Source organism: Balaenoptera ricei, chromosome 10, assembly GCF_028023285.1.
Source record: "Balaenoptera ricei isolate mBalRic1 chromosome 10, mBalRic1.hap2, whole genome shotgun sequence".
NCBI classification, from domain to species: Eukaryota; Metazoa; Chordata; class Mammalia; order Artiodactyla; family Balaenopteridae; genus Balaenoptera; species Balaenoptera ricei.
Window position 1 is genome coordinate 41,572,979 of NC_082648.1, and position 23,495 is coordinate 41,596,473.

At 49.3% G+C, this 23,495-nt stretch overlaps 2 protein-coding genes across 2 annotated transcripts; both read right to left on the bottom strand.

The window, feature by feature from the left end:
• Nucleotides 1-2,248: 2,248 nt before the first annotated feature.
• Nucleotides 2,249-4,901, bottom strand: RHEBL1 (RHEB like 1). The gene is made up of 8 exons (XM_059934577.1): nucleotides 4,843-4,901; nucleotides 4,158-4,229; nucleotides 3,759-3,826; nucleotides 3,400-3,482; nucleotides 3,254-3,310; nucleotides 3,004-3,051; nucleotides 2,660-2,741; nucleotides 2,249-2,500 (listed from the first exon to the last, which is right to left on the bottom strand). The coding sequence occupies exons 1-8, from the start codon at nucleotides 4,892-4,894 to the stop codon at nucleotides 2,411-2,413; spliced, it is 552 nt and encodes a 183-aa protein (XP_059790560.1). The 5' UTR covers nucleotides 4,895-4,901; the 3' UTR covers nucleotides 2,249-2,410.
• Nucleotides 4,902-18,671: 13,770 nt separating this feature from the next.
• DHH (desert hedgehog signaling molecule) lies at nucleotides 18,672-23,108 on the bottom strand. Its single transcript, XM_059934578.1, has 3 exons — nucleotides 22,600-23,108; nucleotides 19,606-19,867; nucleotides 18,672-19,342 (listed from the first exon to the last, which is right to left on the bottom strand). Exons 1-3 carry the CDS (start codon nucleotides 22,900-22,902, stop codon nucleotides 18,717-18,719), a joined length of 1,191 nt encoding a protein of 396 aa, XP_059790561.1. The 5' UTR covers nucleotides 22,903-23,108; the 3' UTR covers nucleotides 18,672-18,716.
• Between the last annotated feature and the right edge of the window lie 387 nt (nucleotides 23,109-23,495).

Genomic DNA, 23,495 nt, shown 5'->3' on the forward strand with positions numbered 1-23,495 from the left:
AGAGGCAGGCAAATCAGGTGCAGGGCTGGTTTTGTGGGAAAGGGTTTACAGTGCTGTCCAATAGAACTTTCTGCAATGATAGAAATGCACTATACACTATCTAATATGGTTTAGCCACACGTAGCTATTGAGCACTTTGAAATGTAGGTGGTGCAACTGAGGAACTTTTAATTTTAGTTAATTTTAAAACTAAATTAAATAGTAATATGTGACTTGTGGCTTTCATATTGGATAGTGCAGGAGACCTAAATCCCTACTGGCCAGAGTCATAGGAGGGATCAGATATGTCCTGTGCTAGCCACACACTGACATATGCTCTTCACTGACCATTCAGGTCTATTTCAGCAAAAAAGTCCAGCAGTGACCCCACACCTGTCCTAGCTATAGTGGAATAAGTTCACCAAGAGTCAGAAGTTGGAAAATGGAAGGCCTCTCCCTACTCTGCACCCAGAGGCAGAGGCAGACCCTCACCAGAAAGACCTCAAATAACACAATAGCCACTATTTCTTAAGGGTTTATTATGTATGAGGACCTATGCTAAGCATTTCATAAATCACTTCAGTTTAATTCTCACATCAGTCCTATGAGGAAGGTTTAACTACACTTCATAAATGAGAAACTGAGAGAGGTTCAGAGGCTCAGAGAGGTTAAGTGTCTGCCCAAGGTCACACAGCTAAGTGGAAGAGTAACTCTTTTAACCCAGCCATTAACCGCTATTCTTTACTACTATCAGGCCTTGAGATTGTTTGATACACTTCTAGAAAACCTCAGACATTTGTTAATCTATCTCAGACCTCATGGAAATAACAGCAGGAGTGTAGGTACCCTTAATGAGAATTCCAAGTCAGATATACAAAAGGACCTAATTTTAGTGTAGGGAGAGAGGGTGTTTACAACCCTAAAGAGACTCCTAAGCCCCCGAGAGATTGCTCTTTGGAATATGCTCCTTACTGCAGCCTTTCTTTCTTTTTAGAGTCTAGATCAGAGATGCAAAAGCAGCTGGCAGGACTTTTGAAAACCAGCATGACAAACCGTCATCCCCAACTGTAAGCCCAGCTAGCCTGGAGCCAGGCAATAACAAGGTCACAGCTAAAAATCACACCTAAATTTTGTCCATTTTCCCCAACTAAGTGCATTGACAGAGTTGGCAGGAGTGCATCCCCAGCTGGCAGGAGAACTCTATGCCCTTCCTGTGAAGGATACCATTCAGGTAACCCTTATAAGTCCTTGGAGGAGGTATTAGGCTAGTTAGGCCCTAGGGCTGCTGGGGAGGGGTGGGGGGTAGAGGCAGGTAGGACCAAATTTTCCTAGCCAAACTCATCCTCCTACCGAGCTGGCGGGTCAATAAGAAAGAGCAGAAGCAATAGCCTTTGACACCTAAGAAAGGTAGCACAACTCCAAAGGTGTGAAAGGTATGAAAGGAGCAAAGAACATCCATTTTAATGGAAGGCACTTGGGGAGATGGAGAGCGGGGAGTGGGGATTGACCAGGGGCATTATTTCTTACTTTATTCAACTCTCATAAAGCTGAAATCATCATAACACTTTAGTCCCTGCCTTCACACTACTTCACAATTCTTACATCATTAGGAACAAGGGTCTTTCTTCCTCCACCCAAACCCTATCCTCTCTGAGTTCCAGCAAATGCCAAGGCCCCGCAAGGGAAGCTAGGTCAGCATGTGGCAGCTGGCCACTAGAGGGTGGTGTTTCTGTAGTTAAGGGGATTGTGAGAGCCTACAAATTTGGATGGGAGTGGCAGTCAATAGGTTACCTGTATAGGAGAAGAGTCGAAAAGAAAGATGGGAAAGACAAGTAGTAAGTCTTAGGGTAATGGTCCTGAATGAGTGAGGGGTAAGGAATAGGAACAAGGTAGGAGGAAAGAGTTAACCCTGATTCTCTACCAAAGGCCATAGTCATCACTCCTTAGAAAAGGAGATATTGGCCCTGAGCTCTCCCCAGATACAGAGAAGTCAACTACAAAAAGATTAATCAGTTTATTTGCATATATACATTGTCACTCCAGGGAGCCAGCTCCACTTCAGGAGTCCCCAGCTCCCCTCACCCAGCCAACACCCAAAACCTACATAGGAGACTGGGTCCTGAATAAACAATGCCCAGGACTCATATCCCAACTCCATAGGTTATAACAATTCATTTATTTAGCAAAAACAGAGCTAGAGGACAGTGCCCATGAGACATCCTTGCCTCTTTGTAAACATTGAGAACCAGGCCACTGGAGCCCGGGTAAGTGTGCAAACATGAGGGTACCACACTGTGTGCCCAGAGGGCCAGGGACACAGCTGGCAACCAAACAAACCCGTGAAGTCCTGAGGGCCTGCCCCCCCAAGCCCCCACTGGAGCCTGGCAAGTGCCAGGGGCAGAATCAAGGCAGCTACCCCATGCTCAAGGGCTCACATGAGATGGCAGCGGCGCTCTTGCCCATATGAATTCTCTACCCGAGCAATCTCCTGGATGACTTTGGTGAAGATGCCTTGAGTCAGCTGCAAGGGTTAAGGATTCAGGGCAAAAAAAAATTGTTTAGTTCACTGCCAATACCACCCAACTCTGAGGTGAATACCCCATTCCCTCACCATCCCCACCACCAAGCAGTGCCATAACACTGCTACCCCCACCACCTTCCTAATCTTCAGGCCCAGCACCTGCTTATCTCGAGCAGATGACTCCATAAATGTCGCACCCCAGGACTCTGCCAGCTTCTTCCCCTCGACAGCCTGGACCTCCCTAGAAGCAAATTTGGGACATGAAAATGAAGGACAGCAATGGCCCCATGTTCTCTGCAAAATCTTTATAGGAGCCTAGGACTGAGGCTTGAAATATGAAATGATAGTTTTTGAAACAGAAGGGTTGTTTTGTCTTACCCTTCAAGTTAGAAATGAAGAGGTAAAATGACTGGTTCAAATCAGTGGCAGAGCCACGACAAGAGCCTGGCTCATTCCTAGTCCAGCTCACTTTCCTTCGCCTTAAGCTACAGAGATTTCCATACCTGTCTGGAGAGAGATCTGCCTTGTTCCCCACCAGCACCACTGGCAGCCTGGGAGGAAACAGCAGTTACTACAGGATCCCCTCTGTTCCCCATGGACCCCAACCTCCTTCACATCAGAGCTGGACAACTCCCCATCAAACCAGACAGGATCTATGTCCTGACTTTCTCCTTAATTTGGATCAATACTCCCCTCTGTCCTCCCTCTCCCCTCGGGTCCACACTATGTCTTTATTCCCCCAGAGCCACATACCGGGTTTTCCCGTGGCCTTCATGTAGCTTTTGGTACAGACTCTCAATGACTTGGAAACTTTAAACACAAGAAATGAATCTATAACTTTATCCTGGGACAGCCCTCAGATCCTCCCAAGTCCCCCACTCACAACCTTGGTCACTTACCTATGCAGAGAGGTGACAGAATACACAAGCACATAACCATGGACCCCAATGATGAATGAGTAGGGCAGAATGCTGTACTCATCCTGACAAGAAATAGAAACATCAATACCTAGATCCACAGCACTCAGATGGCCAAGGTTGGTGGGCTGTATCCTGGGGACCCTCCCTGTGGCACTCCCTACTCCAGTCACTTCTATTCAACAAGTATTAATAGAGTAGCTCCAATCAGCACTGCGCACTGAAATGCTGCTAAAATGCTTTTCTTTTAATTCTACTTTACAGACGAGCCTCAGAGGCTACCAGACTTCATCTCCCAGGACTGAACTGCCACATTTAGATACCCTACCCCAAACTGGTACCTGCCCTGCTGTGTCCACCAGGTGTAGGTGAAACTCATCTTTGCCAAGAGTCACTATCTTGCTGTAAGCTGAAAAGAAAAGAAAACTTGACTGTGAGGTGCCTTGTAGGACTAGCAATCTGTGCCCCTATATATTGTCATAGATGGGCCAGGTCTAGAGAGCTCTCCAGGAAACTGGAGAGACAATGTTAGGCTTCTTATTGTCTACATATACACCATCCTGGACTCAGTATCTTGGAAAATCCACACTCTAGCTCCACTCAGAACAGGATTGCTAGGGGAGATTAGATTTAATGTCTAATTAAATCATCCCTCTGGCACCAGGAAAATCCCAAACTATGGACTTGGATGGGGCACCCAAGCCTTCCCTACCCAATCCCTAGGGGAGAAGTCTACTCACTATTCTCCACAGTAGGATCATAGCCTTCCAGGAACTCGCCCTCCACAAATTGATGTGCTAAAGATGTCTTCCCTGTGGGAAGCAGAGGTAATTTTATCCAAATCACCCATCCATATTCACATCCTCTGTCCTTTCGGGCTGTGGCCCTGGACTAAAGGGGACCCCAAATTAGCATCATAGCCTGGGAATGCCCCATGCAATGCTTTCCCTTAGGCTACCTTCACCCTCTTTTCGCCCTGGGTCTCTGCACCTCGGCCACCGGATGCATACAGTAGCGCCGCAGGAAGCCTTTCCCGCCGCCTTTCCCCACCCCACCCCACCCCTGGGAAGATCCAGGATTCCTTAGGACCCAGTCAGTCCTGCACCGGACACCTGAGACTTGCCCCACCCAGACCGCGCCCCCGCCATCAAATCCTGACCCCGCCTCCACCCCCCAGAGTAACGCTGAGGACCACCGCGGTGATCCAGCAGTAAAGCCCACGTTAACTCTTACATGCTCCAGCTTCCTGCAGCCTTCCACACTACCACCACCCCACCCTTTCCAACTCCAACCTTTCAATCCTCGCTCTACAAGCTGGTTCTAAGGATGCCACCATTCCTCCCTGGGTCGCGTACCCGCGGCAGTGCGCCTCCTCTGGCCAAAAAGCCGCGGTGCATCCGTGCTCTCCCCAAGACCGAGACTCACCTACGGAGCGGTATCCGAGGATGACCACCTTCCTGTAGCGAACTAACGGCATGGCAGGAGCCGGCCCCAAGGGGCTTGCAGAACTTGGGGCTGAGAGAGCCCCAAGAAGAGAAAGTCGAGTGCAGGCAGGTGTAGCAACCGGCACAGGAAAGCCGCTCACCCTGAAGCTGCCAGGGGCAAGATAGAGGGAAACCAAAACAAGCGCCGCGCCCGGAGCTGGCCACGTGATCACAACACAGCGAGTCTAAGGCGAGGGAGCCGGCCGACCGGGGAACTACACTGCCGCGCTGCTCAGGGCTCCGCCCCCCAGGCCGCTCGCCATTGGTCCACTAGAAACGATAGGGGCGGGGCCGTTGGCAGAAGCAAAGGGCGGGCCTCACGTGGAGCGGGAGAACTAGGAGCTGCGCGTGCGCAGACTAGACCCGGTTCATTCATAAAGAAACAGAAAGGAACCCGGGGTCCTAGAGGTGTTTGCGCCTTTGCAACCTAGTAAAAGCGGCTGCAAAGAATCATGGATGGATAATATCCGTTGTGGCTGGGCTGGAATTTCTGGTCAAAAGATTCTAGGCCTCCTTTTTGCAAGGTCTCCGGCGTCCTTGGGTAGGGAAAAAAAGGCCAACGTTGCAATATATTCCCTCCGATTCCCGCAGACTTCAGCCCCAGATATTTATTGTCGGGTTTCCACAGTCTTCCAGGATTTAACTTCGGAACTGCAAATCTTATTCCTGGGAAAATTGTTAGAATTTGTGGCCAAGTCCTCTGAGGTTTAGCTGTCATCATTATCACAGTGTTTTATTTATTCAACAAATATTATTAAGCGTATACTATATGTTTTAGGCATTTCTCTATTTTTGAAGATAGAGCGAAGAACATGACAGATAAGGTCTCTGAACTCACAAAGCTTAAAACCTAGTTGGGAAGAAACAAACTTAAACAAGTAAGTATTAGATAGTATTAAGTGCTATATAGAGCAGTGTGATAAGAAATAACCAGTTTAGATCAGTGACACTTCCTTTCAAAAGAAGCCCCATTTAAGCTCAAGTCTGAATGACAGTAAGGAGCCAGCTAGCAAAAGATCAGACAGAAGAATCCATCAGTGCTATGGCGCTAGGGTGGAAATAAATTTGTTAAAATCCAGAAAAGAGAGAGAGAGAGAAAGCCAGTTAGCCTAAAGCAGATGAAATTTAAGAGGATGGCAGGGGCCAGGCCATGTAGAGTAGTTTGGACTAATTCTAAGTACCTAGAAAGCTGTTGATTATGTTACTAAGTAAGTTGGGTCACGACATGATCTGAATTGTGTTTCTAAAAGATCTCCCCGGCTGTAGAGAATGGATGGGGGTTTGAGAGAAACAGGAGCAAGTGGAGCAAGCAGGAAGATCAGCTAGGAGGCTGTTACTTGTAGTCCAGGTGAGAGGTGAGGGTGGCTTGACTAGAGTGGTAGAGATGAATGAAGCTGAGAATTCAGTGTAGGTTTTGAGGCTGAGGTTAAGCTGGCTTGCTTGCTGAAGGATTGGATACAGGAGGTGAGGGAGGATAAAGAGGAAAGAAACCTAGATTTAGAGTGCTACTTTGTGCCAGGTGCATTTCATTGTCATCTCATTTAATATTCTCCACGGCCTGAGGTTGTTAATTGGCATTATTCATTCATTCATCAACAAATATCGCACAACCACCATGGCCCAGGCACCCTTCCAGGTGCTTAAAATAGAGCCATGAACAACAGGGACAAGGTCTTTGCTTACAAGGAGCAAGTATTTTTGGGGAGAAGACCAACAATCTACAAGCAAACAATAAATGAGTTACAGTTAAAAAGTAATAACTGCAGGGACCTCCCTGGTGGTCCAGTGGTTAAGACTCCATGCTCCCAATGCAGGGGGCCCCAGTTTGATCCCTGGTCAGGGAACTAGATCCCGCATGCCGCAACTAAAAAAGACCCCGCGTGCCGCAATGAAGATCCTGCGTGTTGCAACTAAGACCCGGCGCAGCGAAAGACAGAGAGAAAGAAAGAAAAAAAGTAATAACTACAATGAGAAAAAATAAACAAGACATTAGTGGGCTAGAGAGTAACCTGGGGTGTTACTCCTCTTTTTTTATATGATATCCTAGGAAGCTGAGGAGGTAACATTTGTGCCTGAGACTTGAGTAGTGGGTAGCTATTATCACGGTTCTCTTTCAGTTGTGGAAACTGAGAGTCATACAGGTAGCACACAGAAGTTGTTTCTTTTGGAAGGCCCTGATGTCCCCTGCATTGGCAGGTGGATTCTTAACCACTGCGCCACCAGTGAAGTCCCCAAAGAGCCACTTCTTAATCTGCCCTCAGAAAGGAACCCAAATACCTTTTCTACTGGATAAAGGAAGTTCCTTGCAGACCAGCAATTTTATGCTGGATTATTGGGCTTGAATGAGGTTGGCGGTAGTTCCAGGTTAGGTTTCAAGCACTGTAGGATAAAACAAAGAACTGGATTCAATTCAATAAAAATTTATTCATCTCCTACTTTGTACCAGGCAGTCTTACCATGTTTTGCACACTAGGGATATAAAGATAAATAATATTGATAGATGCCTTTTATGCTGTTTGTCTTTCCACATCAACTCTCTACTCTTTTCCACCCAGATCTGTGTCCAGGAGGTAGACCTTGCCCCTTGGATTCCAGTGGGGTTCAGCCAAAGAGGAATACTCACAGAAGATCAAATGGAAGGAAGAGAAGGTCTGTTCCCACACTGAAGGTCACAGCACCTCTCAAAGCACTCCCCCAACCCTAGCACAGACAGCTCTCAGTGTTCTGTTTCCAGTAATTCCCTCCCCTTACCCTTCAGGCCTACAGTAATAACAGCCTCTCTGATACTCACCCGGAGGTGTTGTTCTATCCCTTTTGCTTCCCTACACCTTGCCCACACCTTTGTAAATAATCTCTTTATTAAATCATCCTCAAACTCTCTTGTTTTCAATCAAGAAGAAGGCAAAAGGACTAAGGCAAAGGGCTTTTTCTTGTGGTTTTCTCTGGATGAGAAGATCTCACAGAAGATTTTCACCTATATCTTCTTGAACAGAACTGTATCATATGATCATCTCTACCTGCAAAAGAGCCTGGAAATTTTAACATTTTCTTTTCCACCCTCTATAGTATAGGAAGGTAAAAGAGAATAGGAACAAATGTTTAGTGAGCCATTCTACAAGACCTGCATATCTTGGGACCAAGATATTTGTTTGTTAAATATCAGTCGCCATAAAAAGTAGGGCATAAACGGTTACTTTGTAAAGATCAGAGGTAGGGACTTCCCCGGTGGCACAGTGGTTAAGAATCCCCCTGCCAATGCAGGGGACACGGGTTGGAGCCCTGGCCTGGGAAGATGCCACATGCCACAGAGAAACTAAGCCCGTGCACCACAACTACTGAGACTGAGTCCTAGAGCCTGCGAGCCACAACTACTGAGCCCGTGTGCCACAACCACTGAAGCCTGTGTGCCTAGAGCCCATGCTCCACAACAAGAAAAGCCACCGCAATGAGAAGCCCACGCACCACAACGAAGAGTAGCCCCTGTTAGCCACAACTAGAGAAAGCCTGCGCGCAGCAACGAAGACCCAACACAGCCAAAAATAAATAAATAAAAAATAAATTAATTTAAAAAAATCACAGATATGCAAAGATCACCAATATAGGATAAAATAAAGGAAGCAAACTATCCTAATGTTTGTTAGGTAAATAAGCTTAGAATAAAATTTCTGGTGACAGCATCATACATTGCTCTGTCTCAAACAACTGAGATAAAATAAAGATGAAATGCTCCCAGAAAACTGTTTTAAGTATCTCTATGAAAAGTGAAAACATTTTTACTATGTTTCCATTGAAATGATGGGTTCCATTTTACAGGTCTTCAGAGATTCTTGGTTTTCCACGGTTTTGGTGGAGAAAGGCTTCACCTCCCTGCTGATGTATGTTATCGATTGTTGCATAACAAACTATATCAAAACTTGGTGGTTTAAAACAATAACAATGTATTATTTCTCATGATTTTGTGGATTAACTTGGCAGTTCTTCTGTCGTCTCTCCTGGACTCACTCATGGGGCTACCAGAGGCCACAGACCCTGTTGGGTAGCCCTCTCTTTCAACTAGATACAGTTGCAGCTCTTTTGAGTTCTTGTAATCCTTCCTTCCCTTGCCCCTTCAGGCCTAGGGGTTAGCACCTCTGATGACTCCCCACTGATGCCAGACTGAATGCTTCACCACGCTTGTAGATACTTCATTACTCTGTCCACACCTTTATGAATATCCCTTTCATTATATTATCTTGAGTTTCCCATTTGAGTATGCAATCTGTTTCCTCCAAGGATTCTGAATGATACACCTCTGAATGTTATAGTAGGGAAAATTATCAGGCAAAAGATTAGAAGGCAAAATTATATCATCTCACATTACAGTATAAGTAGCTAGAAGCATGGAAGAAATTTTTCTTCAAAAAAGAAGAGAGAGAGAGAGAGGAAGGAAGAAAGGAAGGAAGAAAGAAAGAAAAGAAAAGTTGATTGATTCTGTCTGGAAGGATCAGAGATTCCACATGATAATTGAGCTGAGCCTTAAAGCTCAAGAAGGCCCTAAGCAAAAAAGCAAAATGCTGGGATGGTGAGGAATAAATTAGGAGTTTGGGATTAACATATACACACTACTATATATAAAATAGATAACCAACAAGGACCTACAGTATAGCACAGGGAACTATACTCAATAACTTGTGTGTTTCTTTTTATAAATTTATTTATTTATTTTTTGGCTGTGTTGGGTCTTCATTGCTGCCTGCGGGCTTTCTCTATTTGCGGCGAGCGGGGGCTACTCTTCGTTGTGGTGCGCGGGCTTTTCATTGCGGTGGCTTCTCTTGTTGCGGAGCACGGGCTCTAGGCGCGTGGGTTTCAGTAGTTGTGGTGCGTGGGCTCAGTAGTTGTGGCTCGTGGGCTCTAGAGCGCAAGCTCAGTCGTTGTGGCACACGGGCTTAGTTGCTCTGCAGCATGTGGGATCTTCCCAGACCAGGGCCGAGCCCGTGTCCCCGCCATTGGCAGGCGGATTCTTAACCACTGCGCCACCAGGGAAATCCCTATACTCAGTGTCTTGTAGTAACCTATAATGGAAAAGAATCTGAAAAAGTGAATCAGTATATATATATGTATATATATATATGTATGTATATACACACACAACTGAATCACTTTGCTGTGATTTCCTGAAACTAACACAACATTGTAAATCAACTATACTTCAATAAAAAAAATTTTTTAAGGCAAAATGCTAAGAGAAGAGTGAAAGCACAGTGTGTCTGGAAATACAGAGTGGACCCTGTACCTGGAGCATTCTGTGTGGGGGGACTATGTGTGGAAATTAAGGCTGGAAATTTGACTGGGATCAGATCAGGGAGGGCTCTGAATGCTAGCTTTAAGAATTTGGTCTCGGGACTTCCCTGGTGGCAAAATGGTTAAGAATCCGCCTGCCAGTGCAGGGAACACAGGTTCGAGCCCTGGTCCAGGAAGATCCACATGCCGCGGAGCGGCTAAGCCCGTGTGCCACAACTACTGAGCCTGTGTGTCACAACTACTGAAGCCCGCGTGCCTAGAGCCCGTGCTCCGCAACAAGAGAGGGCGCGATAGTGAGAGGCCCGCGCACCGCGATGAAGAGTGGTCCCCCGCTCGCCGCAACTAGAGAAAGCCCGCGCGCAGCAATGAAGACCCGACAAAGCCAAAAATAAATAAATACATAAATAAATAAAAAGAATTTGGTCTTTATTCTGTACCGCAGGGTTTTCAAAATATACAACTAGTGCTATGTAAGATGACTTAGGTAATACACAAAAGAAATTTTTTTTAAAAATTTATTTATTTATCTTTATTTTTGGCTGTGTTGGGTCTTCGTTTCTGCGCGAGGGCTTTCTCTAGTTGCGGCAAGCGGGGGCCACTCTTCATCGCGGTGCGCGGGCCTCTCACTATCGCGGCCTCTCTTGTTGCAGAGCACAGGCTCCAGACGCGCAGGCTCAGTAGTTGTGGCTCACGGGCTTAGTTGCTCCGCGGCATGTGGGATCTTCCCAGACCAGGCCTCGAACCCGTGTCCCCTGCATTGGCAGGCAGATTCTCAACCACTGCGCCACCAGGGAAGCCCCAGAAATTTCTTTTTGCTATGTAATTTTTAATATTTGGTAGGAAAAACAAGAGCTATAATGCCAAAACTCTGAGTTCGCAAATATTGTTGCTTAGAAGAGGTTGAAATTGATAGAAAGAGAAGCCAGTGAAATTAGAGAAAAATATTAAACAATTATATGGGTGGACTGGGTCTATGGACATAGTCATGAAAATAGTACAAGGTTTGGGAAGCACTGCAATAAGCAATGGGACCTTTGATGTTTCCTTGGTGGGAGTGTTATGGGGAGGGCAGTACCATGAAGACAGCTGTGCTTTGTAAGGATCATGCTGGCGACCCTGTGGAGGAGGATGTACCGAGAGAGACTGGGGCTGGAGGCAGGAGCACTGTTAGGAAGCTAATACCCAGGAGGAGAAAGATGAGGGCCTGGACCACAGTAGCAACAGAGAGGATGGTGAAGACTCACACAAAGTGCACTCCAGATTCAAGTTAAAAAGTTGATGACCTGATTAATAGAGGCAAAATGCCATTTATAGATTTAGAGGACAGGGGAAGAACAGGAATTGCTTAGTGGGGGCATGGGGAGAGTATTGAATTAATGCACTTATTTTTGACATGTGGATTTTGGGGCACCTCCCAGATATTCACATGTCGATGGGCCACTTAAGGATATGTGTCTCTAGGCACTGCCCAGAAAAATAGCCAGGATACACGTGCAGGCATGTTCCCTACATGTTCCATATGTCTAGTTCTTTCCTCACTCTCACACCTATTCTTGAATTCTGCTATCGTGGAATTTGATAAACACCAACCCATTTCAGGAAAATGAGAAGTACTTAGCTCCTCTCAGGGGACCTTGCTCGATCCAGGGATCACAACCAGCAACTTCCAAAATAAGTGAATGATAACATATTAGAGCTGGAGGACCTTGGTGATCATCTGGTACAGTTATTCTGAAGGGTCAGGACACATAAGAGTCACCTGGAGGGTTTGTTAATGCACAGATTGCTGGGACCTACACCAGAGTTTTTGATTCAGTAGGTCTGGGTATGGTCCAAGAATTTGCATTTTGAACAAGTTTCCAGGTGATACTGAGGTTGCTGGTCTGGGGACTCCACTTTGAGAACCACTGATGTAACACAACTTCTCCAGACTACAGGCTGAGAAACTGCAGCCTGGAGAGGTAAAGTGCATCCTAGCAGCAAAACATATTGGAAAGAACATGGACTTTGCAGTCAATCAGACCTGGTTTCAAATCCTGGCTGACTCACTATGTGAGCTCAGGCAGGTACTTAACTGCTCTGAGCCTCAGTTTCTCTTCTATGAAATGGTTAGAACAACAAGATAGTAGATGTTTGTCGTTCTTTCTGGCTGCCACAGAAAGATTGAGTTCCAGGGTGGATAGTGGCCGTGGTGTCAGCAGTGCCTTCCAGCATCCAGTCAGGGCATTGGTCTGCAAATTGCACTGTCTAGTGTTTAGTGGCAGTTGCCACAGTGCCCCTGTTGGCTTGGTTCTATGATTTGAGGCATTGTTTCTGGCTGCACAACCTTGGAATCCAGACCCCCAGCCCTCCTGCGACCTGCTTAAATCTTTCTGGAACCAAATACTTATTTTGCACAACTGTTATGAGAAGTAAATGAGATAATGTATGTGATATCCCTATCACTCTGTTAAAAAATAGTTGGTACTCATTATATTGAAGCCATCATAGTAATTATCGTTATTAGTTTGAAAATGAATTCGCAGTTTGGCCAGAGAGGTATGCCCAGAGGCAGATGGTCTGGCTCCCTCCCTGGACATCACTGAGAAAGATGATGCTGGGAAGAGCACTCAGTCTAGCCAACTTGGGAACTGGACTTGCTCAGGACCTCCAAACGCTCATGTGCTAGGGAAGCCTCACAGTAATTCATGAACGCCTGATTTGGGTTCCCACCACGCCAATGTATGTATCCGTTGCTTTCCCTTTCCACTACCGAGGAAGTCGGCGCATCCTCTATTTGGGCACTCCCTTTTCAGCGAGGTACCAATTTGTTGCCTGATGAGCAGAACATTAGGATAAGAGAAGAGGACTAACTCTGTGAAGGTATTTTGGCCAGGACACGTGGAGGCCCAAAGAACCATCCCTGCCCCACCAGTGACCACATTCGGCACCTCTCTCCCCAAGATAATTCTGGGCACATGGTAACAATTCTGATTGACTGAGTTGCCCATTTGCCACATTCCATTTTGGATCAATAGATTGATACTGGTTGATCAATGACTTTTTCTTTCATTTTAGATACATTAATAGCAAGCCGATAAAGTTGAGAGAAATCGTTTTCTTCTTCTACCTTACTCTTCACTTCCTCTTTGTCCAATCAACCACCAAGTCCTATCAATCCCACAAATACAAATATTTCCTGAAACTGTCCTTTCCATCTCCATTGCCACCTCTTTATCTCAACCAACATCATCTCTCATTATCTCATTATCCTTTTTGCTTGCTCTCCTCCCTGGGCCAACTCCCTTCTAACTCCATTCTCCACTTAGGAGCTAGAGTGATCTTTTTAAAACCCAAATTTGATCAGGCCACTCCTCTAAGCTAAAACTTAATTAATTTAATCCATTAAAATAACTGCCTGTTTAGAAAACTGTCAAAAATCCCCAGCATAGTACAATGCCTAATAGTATTTGCAGGGGCTTTAATAAATATTTGTTGAAGGGAGGGAGTCAAGTCTCTGTACCTGAGAGGAACTGTCTTGTCCCTTTGTGTGTTAATTTGACTTGTTTAAATCTCAGAGCACCTCCTTATTTCCAACCTCTTGGAAACACCTCATTGTAGTAGCCTCTGGCATCTCTCACAAAGTGATTTTCCTCAAGGTCACACAGCTGGTGCATAGGCACCAAATAGAATATACAGCCCTATTGTTCTTCACTGTGGAGCCACCGTTATGTGAGAAGCAATCACAGTTCAAAAGTGACAACCACCAGTAGGATGCTTGATCCTCCTGCAACACTCCCACCAAGTTTCCAGGCCTCGGTATAGAGTCTTTCAAAGATAAAGGAAATCCACCTTCTTACCCCACCAAAGAAGCCCCTTCATCTTTAGACAATTCTACAAGTTATTGAAAATGAGACTTTTCAAAGAAGAATCCATCCTAGCCAGTTTATCAAAGGATAGAGATAATGAGGGAAAGGAGATTGTGTGTGAGAGAGAGACCCACATCCTCTCTCGTGTGGTGGTGCTAAGGTGCTTTGGGCCAGCTGCCTCCAAGAGAAGAGGAAGGTGGGTGACTTTGACTCCAGCTTAGTTCAGGGAGAGATTCATGAGATCTAGCCTCAAAGATTCTACGAGCTACTATAGACTAGCCAGGGACTAGAACAAGGAAAGGATGTGTGTGGAGGAAATGGGATTAATCCCAGCTCACATGTTGGGTGGAATCCCAGCTGCTGCAGCTGCTGAGGGCTTAACCAGCTGTTCCCTGGGCAGCTGCAATGTTCAGCCCAGACCTGGCTCTCGGGGTGGTAGCTCCGTCTCAGCTTAGGGCCATCAGCTCCAAGCAAAGTCAAGGCTCCGTGGAAAGAATCGCTGGAAAGCAAGAGAATAGCAGAAAAAGAGTCCCTAGTTCCAATAAATCCTGTTTGGACACCATGTGGTTTGAAAGCAGACCACTGTGTTCTTAGGTTATGTGGCCTCAAGGAGGGAAGTTGAGAGACAGTTTGGGTTCAGGTTTCAGAGAGAAGCAAAGCCAGGGCTGGAGGTACCACCTTCAGTTCTGTTCCTATCTTATCCTGTCCTGCTCCAGTTTCCCTACGCTGCCCCCACCACCATCTGTTCCCATAACACGCTCTGTGTGGGGACGGGGGCATTTCCTACTTGTGATCAGAATTAGCGATACTCATATGCTCAGATGAGAACCAACCTACTTAGGGATAAAGATGACCCAAAAAGCCCATCCAATTGGCAATTTCCTTTTTTATTTATTTATGGCATGTGGGAATCTTACTTCCCCGACCAGGGATGGAACCCTTGCCCTCTGCAGTGGAAGCGCGGAGTCCTAACCACTGGGCCATCAGGGAAGTCCCGGCAATTTCCTTTTTTTAAAATGCAAGTTTGACTTTTCCCCTCACCTGCTTCAAGTCCTGCAATTGCTTTCCAACTTCCAGACAGGACTGAAAATCCTTAAAGTCGATCCCATCTCCCTCTCACTATACTGAACTTGTCGATGGTCCTCAGATTCATCTTACTGTTGCTCCCCAACTCCAGGACTTTGCACATGCTGTTCCCTCTGCTTGAACAACTCTTATCTGTCTTACAGGTCTCAGCTTAAATGCCAATTCTCATCTCTTTACCACACTCAACAACCTTCTAACCACTTATGCCTGTCTCACCAGATGACCTGTAAGAGTGATGCCTGACTTTATTGTCCTATGCCCAAGGCACAACACAATATTTGACACATAGTAGGCACTCAGTAAACCCTTATTAAAGATACCACTTTCTCATGGGAGATGTTCATCATTAACCAAGTCACATATAGAGACAATAACAGGGAGAGGAAGGTTTGAATGTGCTAATTGGCCACAAAATCCCCCACAGGAAAATACCCTAACCAGCCATAGGCTGCTTCCCATAGACAGCTGCCTCAGTCACCCAGACAGGGAAGAAAGTTTCCTCCAATACAGCAGGGACCACAAAAGCACAGTCAGGGATAAACATCTCAAGGCTCTAGGTCAGAAATGCTAATTTTTCAAGCAGAGTTGATTATTTTCACTAAGGACCCCATCTTAGCACTGGCCTCTTCTTATTTCAAACATTTCTGGAAGCTTATATTATTCTGCTAGAGCTGCCATAACAAAATATCACAGACTGGGTGGCTTAGACATCAAACATTTATTTTCTCATAGTTTTGGAAGCTAGAAAAATCCAAGATCAAGGTTCCAGCCAATTTGGTTTCTGGTGAGAGCTCTCTTCCTGGCCTGCAGACGGCTGCCTTCTCACTATGGCCTCACATGGCCTTTCGTTGCATATGTGAAGGGAGAGAAAGCAAGCTCTCTCCTATGTCTTCTTGTAAGGACACTAATCCTGTCAGATCAAGGCCCACTCTTATGACCTCATTTAACCTTAATTACTTCCTTAGAGGCCCCATCTCTAAATACAGCCACATGGGCATGAGGGCTTCAACATATGAACTTGGGGGGAGACACATGCATTCAGTCCATAACAAAGCACAACATTCCCCTCCTCTAATTCAAAAAGAGCTGAGAGTCTTCTCATGCTTTCTGGCTTGGTGTACCAACCTACCATGGATGACTGCCAGAAACTTGCACCCACATCTGTATTTCCTTAACTGGTACCTAGGTAGCTTTAGTTAAGGAAGCCAGTCATCCAGGCAGGAGGAAGAAGAGCCAACGAAAATGAGAGAGAAATAACTGTCAGAAAGCTAGACTTACTAGTGACCCAATGAAGGGAATGAGGAAGAGTCAAAACCAGCCTAAGGTCCCATAGGATGTGGCCCCATCCACCAAGGCATTCTTATTTCATTATTCCTGCTCCAATTTTCCTCATTTGTAATACAATCTCATAGGGTTATTTTGAGGACCAAATGAGAAAGTATGTAAAGTGCTAAAACAGGGCCTGGCCTGCAGTAAGTTCTCAGGAAATTTTAGCTACATATAGTTACACTTCCCAATTTCCTACTCTAACCAGCCTGCACATCTTCATCCCAGATTCCAAGTCCTTGTTCATGTTGGTACTTCTGTCTGGAATGGCCTTTCTAGTCTCCTCCACTTACACAGGCTACAGCATCCTATTCAGGCCCTACTTTCTCCAAAAGGCCTTCTGTGTACAAATATGACGTTTACCACCCATTCAACTCATCTTGATTAAGTAACAATGTTGCTTTGGCAGCTAACCATCTTATACCTTTAAGAAGCTATTTCTTAATTTTGGTGTGTTTTTCAGTGCCTAATACGGTGCTACACTGTAGATGTTCAGTAACTCCTGCTTGAAGAAAGGAAGGGGAAAAAAATCTGGATTCTGGGCAATAAAAAGGTCACCTGAACCTTGAAGCAGTGCTTCTCAACTCAGATTTCTGGAAATCTGGAATACTACAGGCTACAACTATACTTCCAGCTTCCAGGAGCCACAGAGCTAAACCAGGCGCAAGGGATACAAAAGTGCCACTTTCCAGATGAGAGGCAGGTGGGCTCCTCGTCAGCCCCTGACACATGTGGCTCAGCCCTGGCAGCTTAACAAGTACCATCCACCATCTCTTGCATCCTGGAAGAAGGCTCCTCTGCACAAATCCAGTCCACCCTCTGCGCAGCATTTTTCCTTTGGCCGGGAAGGGAACCGATCCTGAAAGCCACTAGAGGGCAGTATATAGCAGGGACCCTGTGCAGGCAGAGCATAGCCGCTACAGGGAAGGGTGGGCTCCTGGTGGTACCGCCAACCCCTACCATCCCCCAGGCCCTGACACTCTCCTTCCAGTGCAGTCCAACTTCCTCGGAGCTTCCATTCCTAACTCAGGGGCAGTTGCCTGCCTGGATTCCAGGTGTCTGCTGCGTTGGACCCAGAGGTTCCAGAAACACCCAGTCCAGGAAAGCAGAGCTAGAAATAATGGGAGAGGGGAGAGGGGAAAGGTGGAGGAAGCCAGTAGAAACAACAACCAGGACAGCTGATCAGGAAGGGGGCCCAGGTTTTAATTCCTATGTGCCCTTGCTTGGAGAGCCTATGCCCCCTCTACCCCCATACATCTGGGCTCAGCCCATCAGGAAGGATAGGTTCTAGCTCTCTGTCCAGGTTCTTTCTCTTGATCAAGAGTGTGTGGGGACTATCAGTTATGAATTAGCTAGGGATTCCCATGAGTCATCAGTTGGTCCAGTTACATCCCCCCAAAAAACATCAGCCCCATGTAGACCCCTTACACCAGAGTAGGATGGGGATTACGGTGATTCTTGAGGGAGGGACCAGGACTGCAGGCTAACAATTGGGGGTCAGAATTCTTTAAGTATCAGTACCCACAGTGGCCTGAGCCACCTTTGGAGCCCCTATGAACAGAAAAAGGACATTTTTGGGTTTTCTTGTTCCTTGGGTAACCCTGGTCCCTCCAACAGTCGGTATGCAAACATGTGGGCAGAATGCTAGTCCTCTCTGGGTGGGAAAAAGAACTAGCAGCCTAGAAAAGGGCAGACTCTTCTGGTCTCTGTTGCTGGTCGACTGGGATGTCTCCTCTGAGAGGAGGAAGCAGGGTGGGACGACCTGCTGGGGAATGGGAAGTAAAGTATGGTTCCCTTTCTCCATACCCCCTTCCCCCAATCTGGAGGTAAATCACCATCTGAATAGAGATCTTTCCCAATAAGCTCCTGGAAGCCTTCCTTTTATTAGCCCACTTGTAGGAAAATGTCAGATGTCAGATTGGCTCCCCTGTCAGATAACTGTTAACGTCGTGCCCCAGCCCCTCATCTTGCCAGGCGGGGCAAGCAGATCATTATATTACAATTTATAAATAGAAAATAAAATAAAATAATCGGGTGGGGCTGAGGCACTGGGGAAGAAGAGGAGAAACAGTCCTCGTCGACGAGTACCCATCATCAACCCCACCTACCTAGGACCCAACCTCTCAGTTAGAGGTTGCCCCTAAACCATCGCATCCATTTTTCTCCCTATCCCTCCCTCCCTCCCAATCAGCATCGTCTGCTGCCCACACCCCCAGATCTCAGCCCGCACACTCCCGTTTAGGCGGATGCCACGAGGTTTCTATGCCTGGAGCGCTCAGTCCAGCAGCTCCTCCGCCAAGCGATAGAGGAACCGAGAGTACCAATGCATGCCAGTTGGCTGGACGGCCCCGCCCGGAAGCAGCGCCCCCAGCGCGTGCAGCAGGCGCAGAGGAGCAAAGGCGCGGTGCGCCCACTGGTGACTCTCCAGAACCGCGTAGCACGAGGCCAGGACATCATTGACCAGCAGCGTCCCGTGCGCTGTGAGCGGTGCGAACACACCCACGGCTTCCTCCCGCGCCACTCGGGCCACGCGCGCAGGCCGAAGGGCGTCCCCGCCTGGCGCCAGCACCGAGTCCCCAGCGCGCAGCCGGCGCGCGAACACCGGTGCAAAGTCGCTTGGCTCGGGCGCGGGCCCTCGAGCGGCGAACACCAGGTGCCAGGGAGTGAGCAACAGCTTGCGCGGGGGCCGCTCGGTCTCCACAGCCACGAAAGAGGCCCGGCGCTGCAAGTCCCGGTCCAGGAAGAGCAGCACAGGCGTGGGCACCACCCGGCCTGCCGCGTCTGCCGCCAGCACCCAGTCACCGCGGTGCAGTTCCCGCAGTCCCTTCCGCTCGCCGCTCCTTAGGCGCACGGTGGCATTTCCCGGAAAGCAGCCGCCTGCCCTGACCGCCAGTGAGTTATCTGGAGGGGACAAGCAGAGAGAGGATTGAATGGAGACCAGTTCTAGAATGTTAGTACAGATTGTCAAAGACGTGGGTCAAGCCCAGCGCAGACCTCACCAGTCCCGGAACAACATGCAAGTTCCAACGGATCTGGTCCTAACCTGGGCAGAAATGGAAGGGGGGTTTACAACACTAACGCCCGCGTGGTGTCCCCTAGAGTCGCAACAGGGCTGTGCACCCTCAGTTTCCCGGAGGGACCTCACCACCCACCCCATACTGTACCGGCTTTGACAGACACGTGGACGTGGTTGCGGGACTCGTAATAGACCCAGTCGAAGCCGGCTTCCACTGCCAGGCGCGCCAGCAACCCATACTTATTGCGGTCGCGGTCGGACGTGGTGATATCCAGGGCACGTCCTTCGTAGTGAAGTGAGTCCTGAGCGTGGTGGCCGTCCTCGTCCCAGCCCTCGGTCACCCGTAGGCGCACTCCGGGCCACATGTTCATCACCGCAATGGCCAGCGCGTTCACGCGCTCTTTACAACGCTGGCGGGGAATAAAGGAGTCAGTCTCCTCGGTACCACTACCACCAGCATGGGGGCTAAAGCGACCTGGACGGGCGGGTTAATTCTTCGCTTTCCCGACACCCCTCCAGTCCCTCCCAGATTTTGAGTGTCCTGAGGAAGTGAGAATCTGAATGGGTGTAGTCGCTAATCTATGCTCTCCAGAGCGTCGTTGGCGAACTGTGGGGTCACCCCTGAGATCAAGAGGGAGCGCCCAAACCTAGTTCTTTCCCCCACTTTTAATTTCCGCCCCTCATCCCTAGTTGTTCTGGGACCTCAGTTCAACCTGGGAGAGGGCAAGAGTGGAAAGAGCGGGTGTAAGCTTGGTCAGGGAGGGGTTGAGCAGCCCGGCTCCGCGAGAGGAGCCCCTGTTTTGGCCTGGACCCCGCCCCAAGCCCCGGCTGCCCTCCCTCAGCCTGATTCATCTTTTGTTTCGTTGCCTTCCCTGGCACCGGGCATCGCTTCCTTCCTTCCTTCCTCCTCCTCCTTTCAGCCCCTAGCATTAACCCTTTCGTGGTGCGAGTGCCCCCCACAGAGGTGCCCAAGCGAAGCCGTGCGGGATCTAGGCTGCTGGAAAAAGGGTTGGGGTGGCGGGGGCTGCGCGAAGTACAATGGCCATTCTCCCGGATGACTTAACCGAGCGAGAATCCCGGGCCGAGGCCGGGGACGCGCCGGGAGAAGCGGACTCAGCAGCTCCATCCACAAAGGCGCTTTTCAGCCGCCCCGGCTCAGGGAGAGGAAAGGGCAGAAAGCCGCGCCCCCCATCCCTGCTCCGGCCCGCCGGGTCCCCTCCCCCAGCGCGGCCAGCCCTCCCAGTTCCAGCTCAGGCTCCGCCAGCCCTAAGAGCCCCCCATCTCTCCGTCTCTGCTCCGGAGGCAGCGCAGAAAGGCGTGGGAGTAACACCTGAGAATAACGCGAGCCGCCCTTTCGCGGATCTGGGGGGCCCCCTGCAGGGTGGGAGTGGAGAGGAGGAAAAGCAGCAGCGGCTGGAAGCCTGCGCCGGGGGAGTGAGACCATGGTTATCTCGGCCGCTCCAGTCTGGGAGCCGGAGACCTTGGCGCGCACCACAGCACGGACCTCGCGGGAGGAGGCACAGAGAGGACAGCTTCCTTTTCTTCTCCCCGCTCTGACCTCTCCTCGGACTTGGTTTTCTCCTAACTGCCAGAGGGACGTTTCCCCCCTGCCCTTCTTCCCGAGTCTTCTACACCTCCGCAGGGTTGGAGAGGAGGGGAGGGGGAAGACAGGAAAAGTGGTAACTCCTTCCAACTTTTTGTCGTTTCGTCCCCTAAGGAGGCCCTGAGGCCTTGACCTGCGGGGGCAGCAGCCCAGTGCAGAGCCAACTCAATGGAGGCCTTTTGCAGCCAGGGTGTGGGAGATAAGCAGGACCGAGGGGGGTTCCCAGGCCTGTCAGAGCCTCTCCTGGGCCTATCCCTTGTTCTGCCCCCTCTGCTGCAGGTGGAAACCAGAGGAAAGGGCCAGGATATTCCATCCCTGGCCAGGAGGGAAGGAGTATCCCCTTCCCAATCTCTGGGTAGGAGGAATGCTTCAGGGCAAGAGCAAGAAGAAATTCTTTCTCCCCTGGACAGGTTTTCCTAACAAAGTAACCTGGAAAACTATGGCAGTTAATCAGAGGAAATCCGTACCCCTCCCTCTCCCCCCCACCTCCCCACTCCATACACAATTAGGTGGTGTAATGGAAAGTGTATAGGACTTAGAATCAGGAGTCCTGAATTCTAGTCCCAGGCATGCCACTAATTAGTTTCAAGATTTTGATTAAATCACTTTTCCTCCTGGGGCCCAGCTCTCAGATGTAAAAATCAGAGGGGGGGTGGTGGAAGAATGTGACCTCCAAGTTTCCTTCCAGCTCTGACATTTGAGATCACAGAGCAGAGGTGGTCCTTCACACCTCACCCTAGGTTGGTTAGGTTCTGGTTTGCAGCAGATGCTTAATACATGGTAGTTGAATTCATTTTAACCCTTTAATTCCAAGGAAAGTCCCTGAGCTACGCTGAGTTTGAGGGACACAGGAACCCTATGATTCTCAGGTGGGCCCATCTGTTCTTCCCATCAAAGATCACTTTTCACTCCAGGACAGTCGTTTAGACTCTAGAATAGCTTTACTTGGTTCTGGGATGCCTCCCCCGCACCAAAGACAATTCTTGCCCAGCCCCTCCTCAGGTAGATGGCCTGATGACCTGACCCTTGGTCACCCCTTTCCCAGCCCCTTCAGTCTTTTGGGCCCACAGAGCTTTAACACAATCAGGTCAGGAGCCAGGCTAAGGGTAGAGCTTTCTGTCTGCTGCCTAGCCAGCTCCTGGCCCCCAGCTCACCCCAGCCCTTCCTGCCTGGCTCGGTAGCTGACCCCCGGTCCACGCCTCAGCCATTTCCCGTCTCGCCTGCCGCCATCCTCCTTTCCCCGCCCTCCCTGTCTCTCCCAGCTTCACTCTCACTAGTCCCTTCTCCCCCTCCCCATGCAGCCTCTCCCTGGATCCCTCCTGATCACTCAGTACAGCCAGCAGAGGTGTGTGTGTGTGAGTGTGTGTGTTTTGGTGGTGGGGGGCGGGTGAGGGGTGAGGAGTGTAGGTAGGTCCTTGAGATCAAGGTCTCTATAGATGAAGTCCAGCTCACACCATCCCCCGTCCCCTCCGCCAGCTGCCGGAGGAGAGCAGAGAAATTGGCGGTGCCCTCGAGCAGGTGGGGAGAGGCCTTCCTTACCTCGGTCATCAAGCGGTCTGCACCACTGTTCTCCTCATCCTTGAAGATGATGTCGGGGTTGTAGTTAGGCACCAGGTCCCGGAAGCGCTCAGAGCCTCTTGTCACCCTCCCCTCGGCCGGCCCACTGGCGCCCAGGGTCCGCTCGGGCACGCTGGGCACAAATTGCTTGTAGAGCAGCGGCACGAGCTGCTTGCGCACGTAGCGGCGCCGGCCAACCGGCCCCCGGCCCGGCCCACAGCTCTGGGCCGGCAGCGCCAGAAGTGCCAAGCAGCACAGGGGCACCAGACTGGCCGGCAGCGCCATGGATGCAGCGGACTCGGGCCAAAAGGGAACGTTCTTGTCCTCACCAGCTCGCTCGTCAGTTGGGCATCTCCCCCTGCACCAGAGAGCGCAGCAGGCAGAGCTGCCCCCAGGGCGCCCTAGAGCTCTTGTGGCTCAGCACACCTGGCTGCCGCTAGCTCTGCCTACATACCTCCGGGGGGTCTGGAACCTGCTACTGACCGGCCATCATAGCAGGGAAGGGGGGTCGTGGGTAAGTGCCAACCCTGCCGGGCTCTGCCGTCAGGCTCCGGCTCTGCCAGAACGCCGGGGCTCCGCCTTAAGTGGCCCCTGGCCCCGCCCCCCGCCCTTCTCCCAGGACCGTCCCGCCCCCTACCACCGGGGCGGGGGCTCTAGTCGGCCACCGCTGGTCCACTTCGTTTCCACCACCCTGGAAACCAGGCAGGCACCTGCCTAGGAAATTCTAACAGCCGTACAGTCCTTGGCTGCCTGGATAAGCATCCCTCTACCTCTAAGCCTATGTGTGGCACCAAACCACCCTCCTCTGATACTCGAATTGGATCTTTGCTCTCCCCAAGCCTACCCTAGCAGGCCATGTCCCCCGCTATCACCTAGGA

Coding starts and splice junctions, on each gene's coding strand:
- DHH (XM_059934578.1), bottom strand. CDS start 22,902: ATGGCGCTGCCGGCCAGTCTGGTGCCCCTGTGCTGCTTGGCACTTCTG. Junction 19,868..22,599: donor CAGACCGCTTGATGACCGAG/GTAAGGAAGGCC, acceptor ATTCCCCGCCAG/CGTTGTAAAGAGCGCGTGAA. Junction 19,343..19,605: donor CCACGTGTCTGTCAAAGCCG/GTACAGTATGGG, acceptor TGTCCCCTCCAG/ATAACTCACTGGCGGTCAGG.
- RHEBL1 (XM_059934577.1), bottom strand. CDS start 4,894: ATGCCGTTAGTTCGCTACAGGAAGGTGGTCATCCTCGGATACCGCTCC. Junction 3,483..3,758: donor TGGTGGACACAGCAGGGCAG/GTACCAGTTTGG, acceptor ATTTCTTGTCAG/GATGAGTACAGCATTCTGCC. Junction 3,052..3,253: donor GAAGGCCACGGGAAAACCCG/GTATGTGGCTCT, acceptor GTTTCCTCCCAG/GCTGCCAGTGGTGCTGGTGG.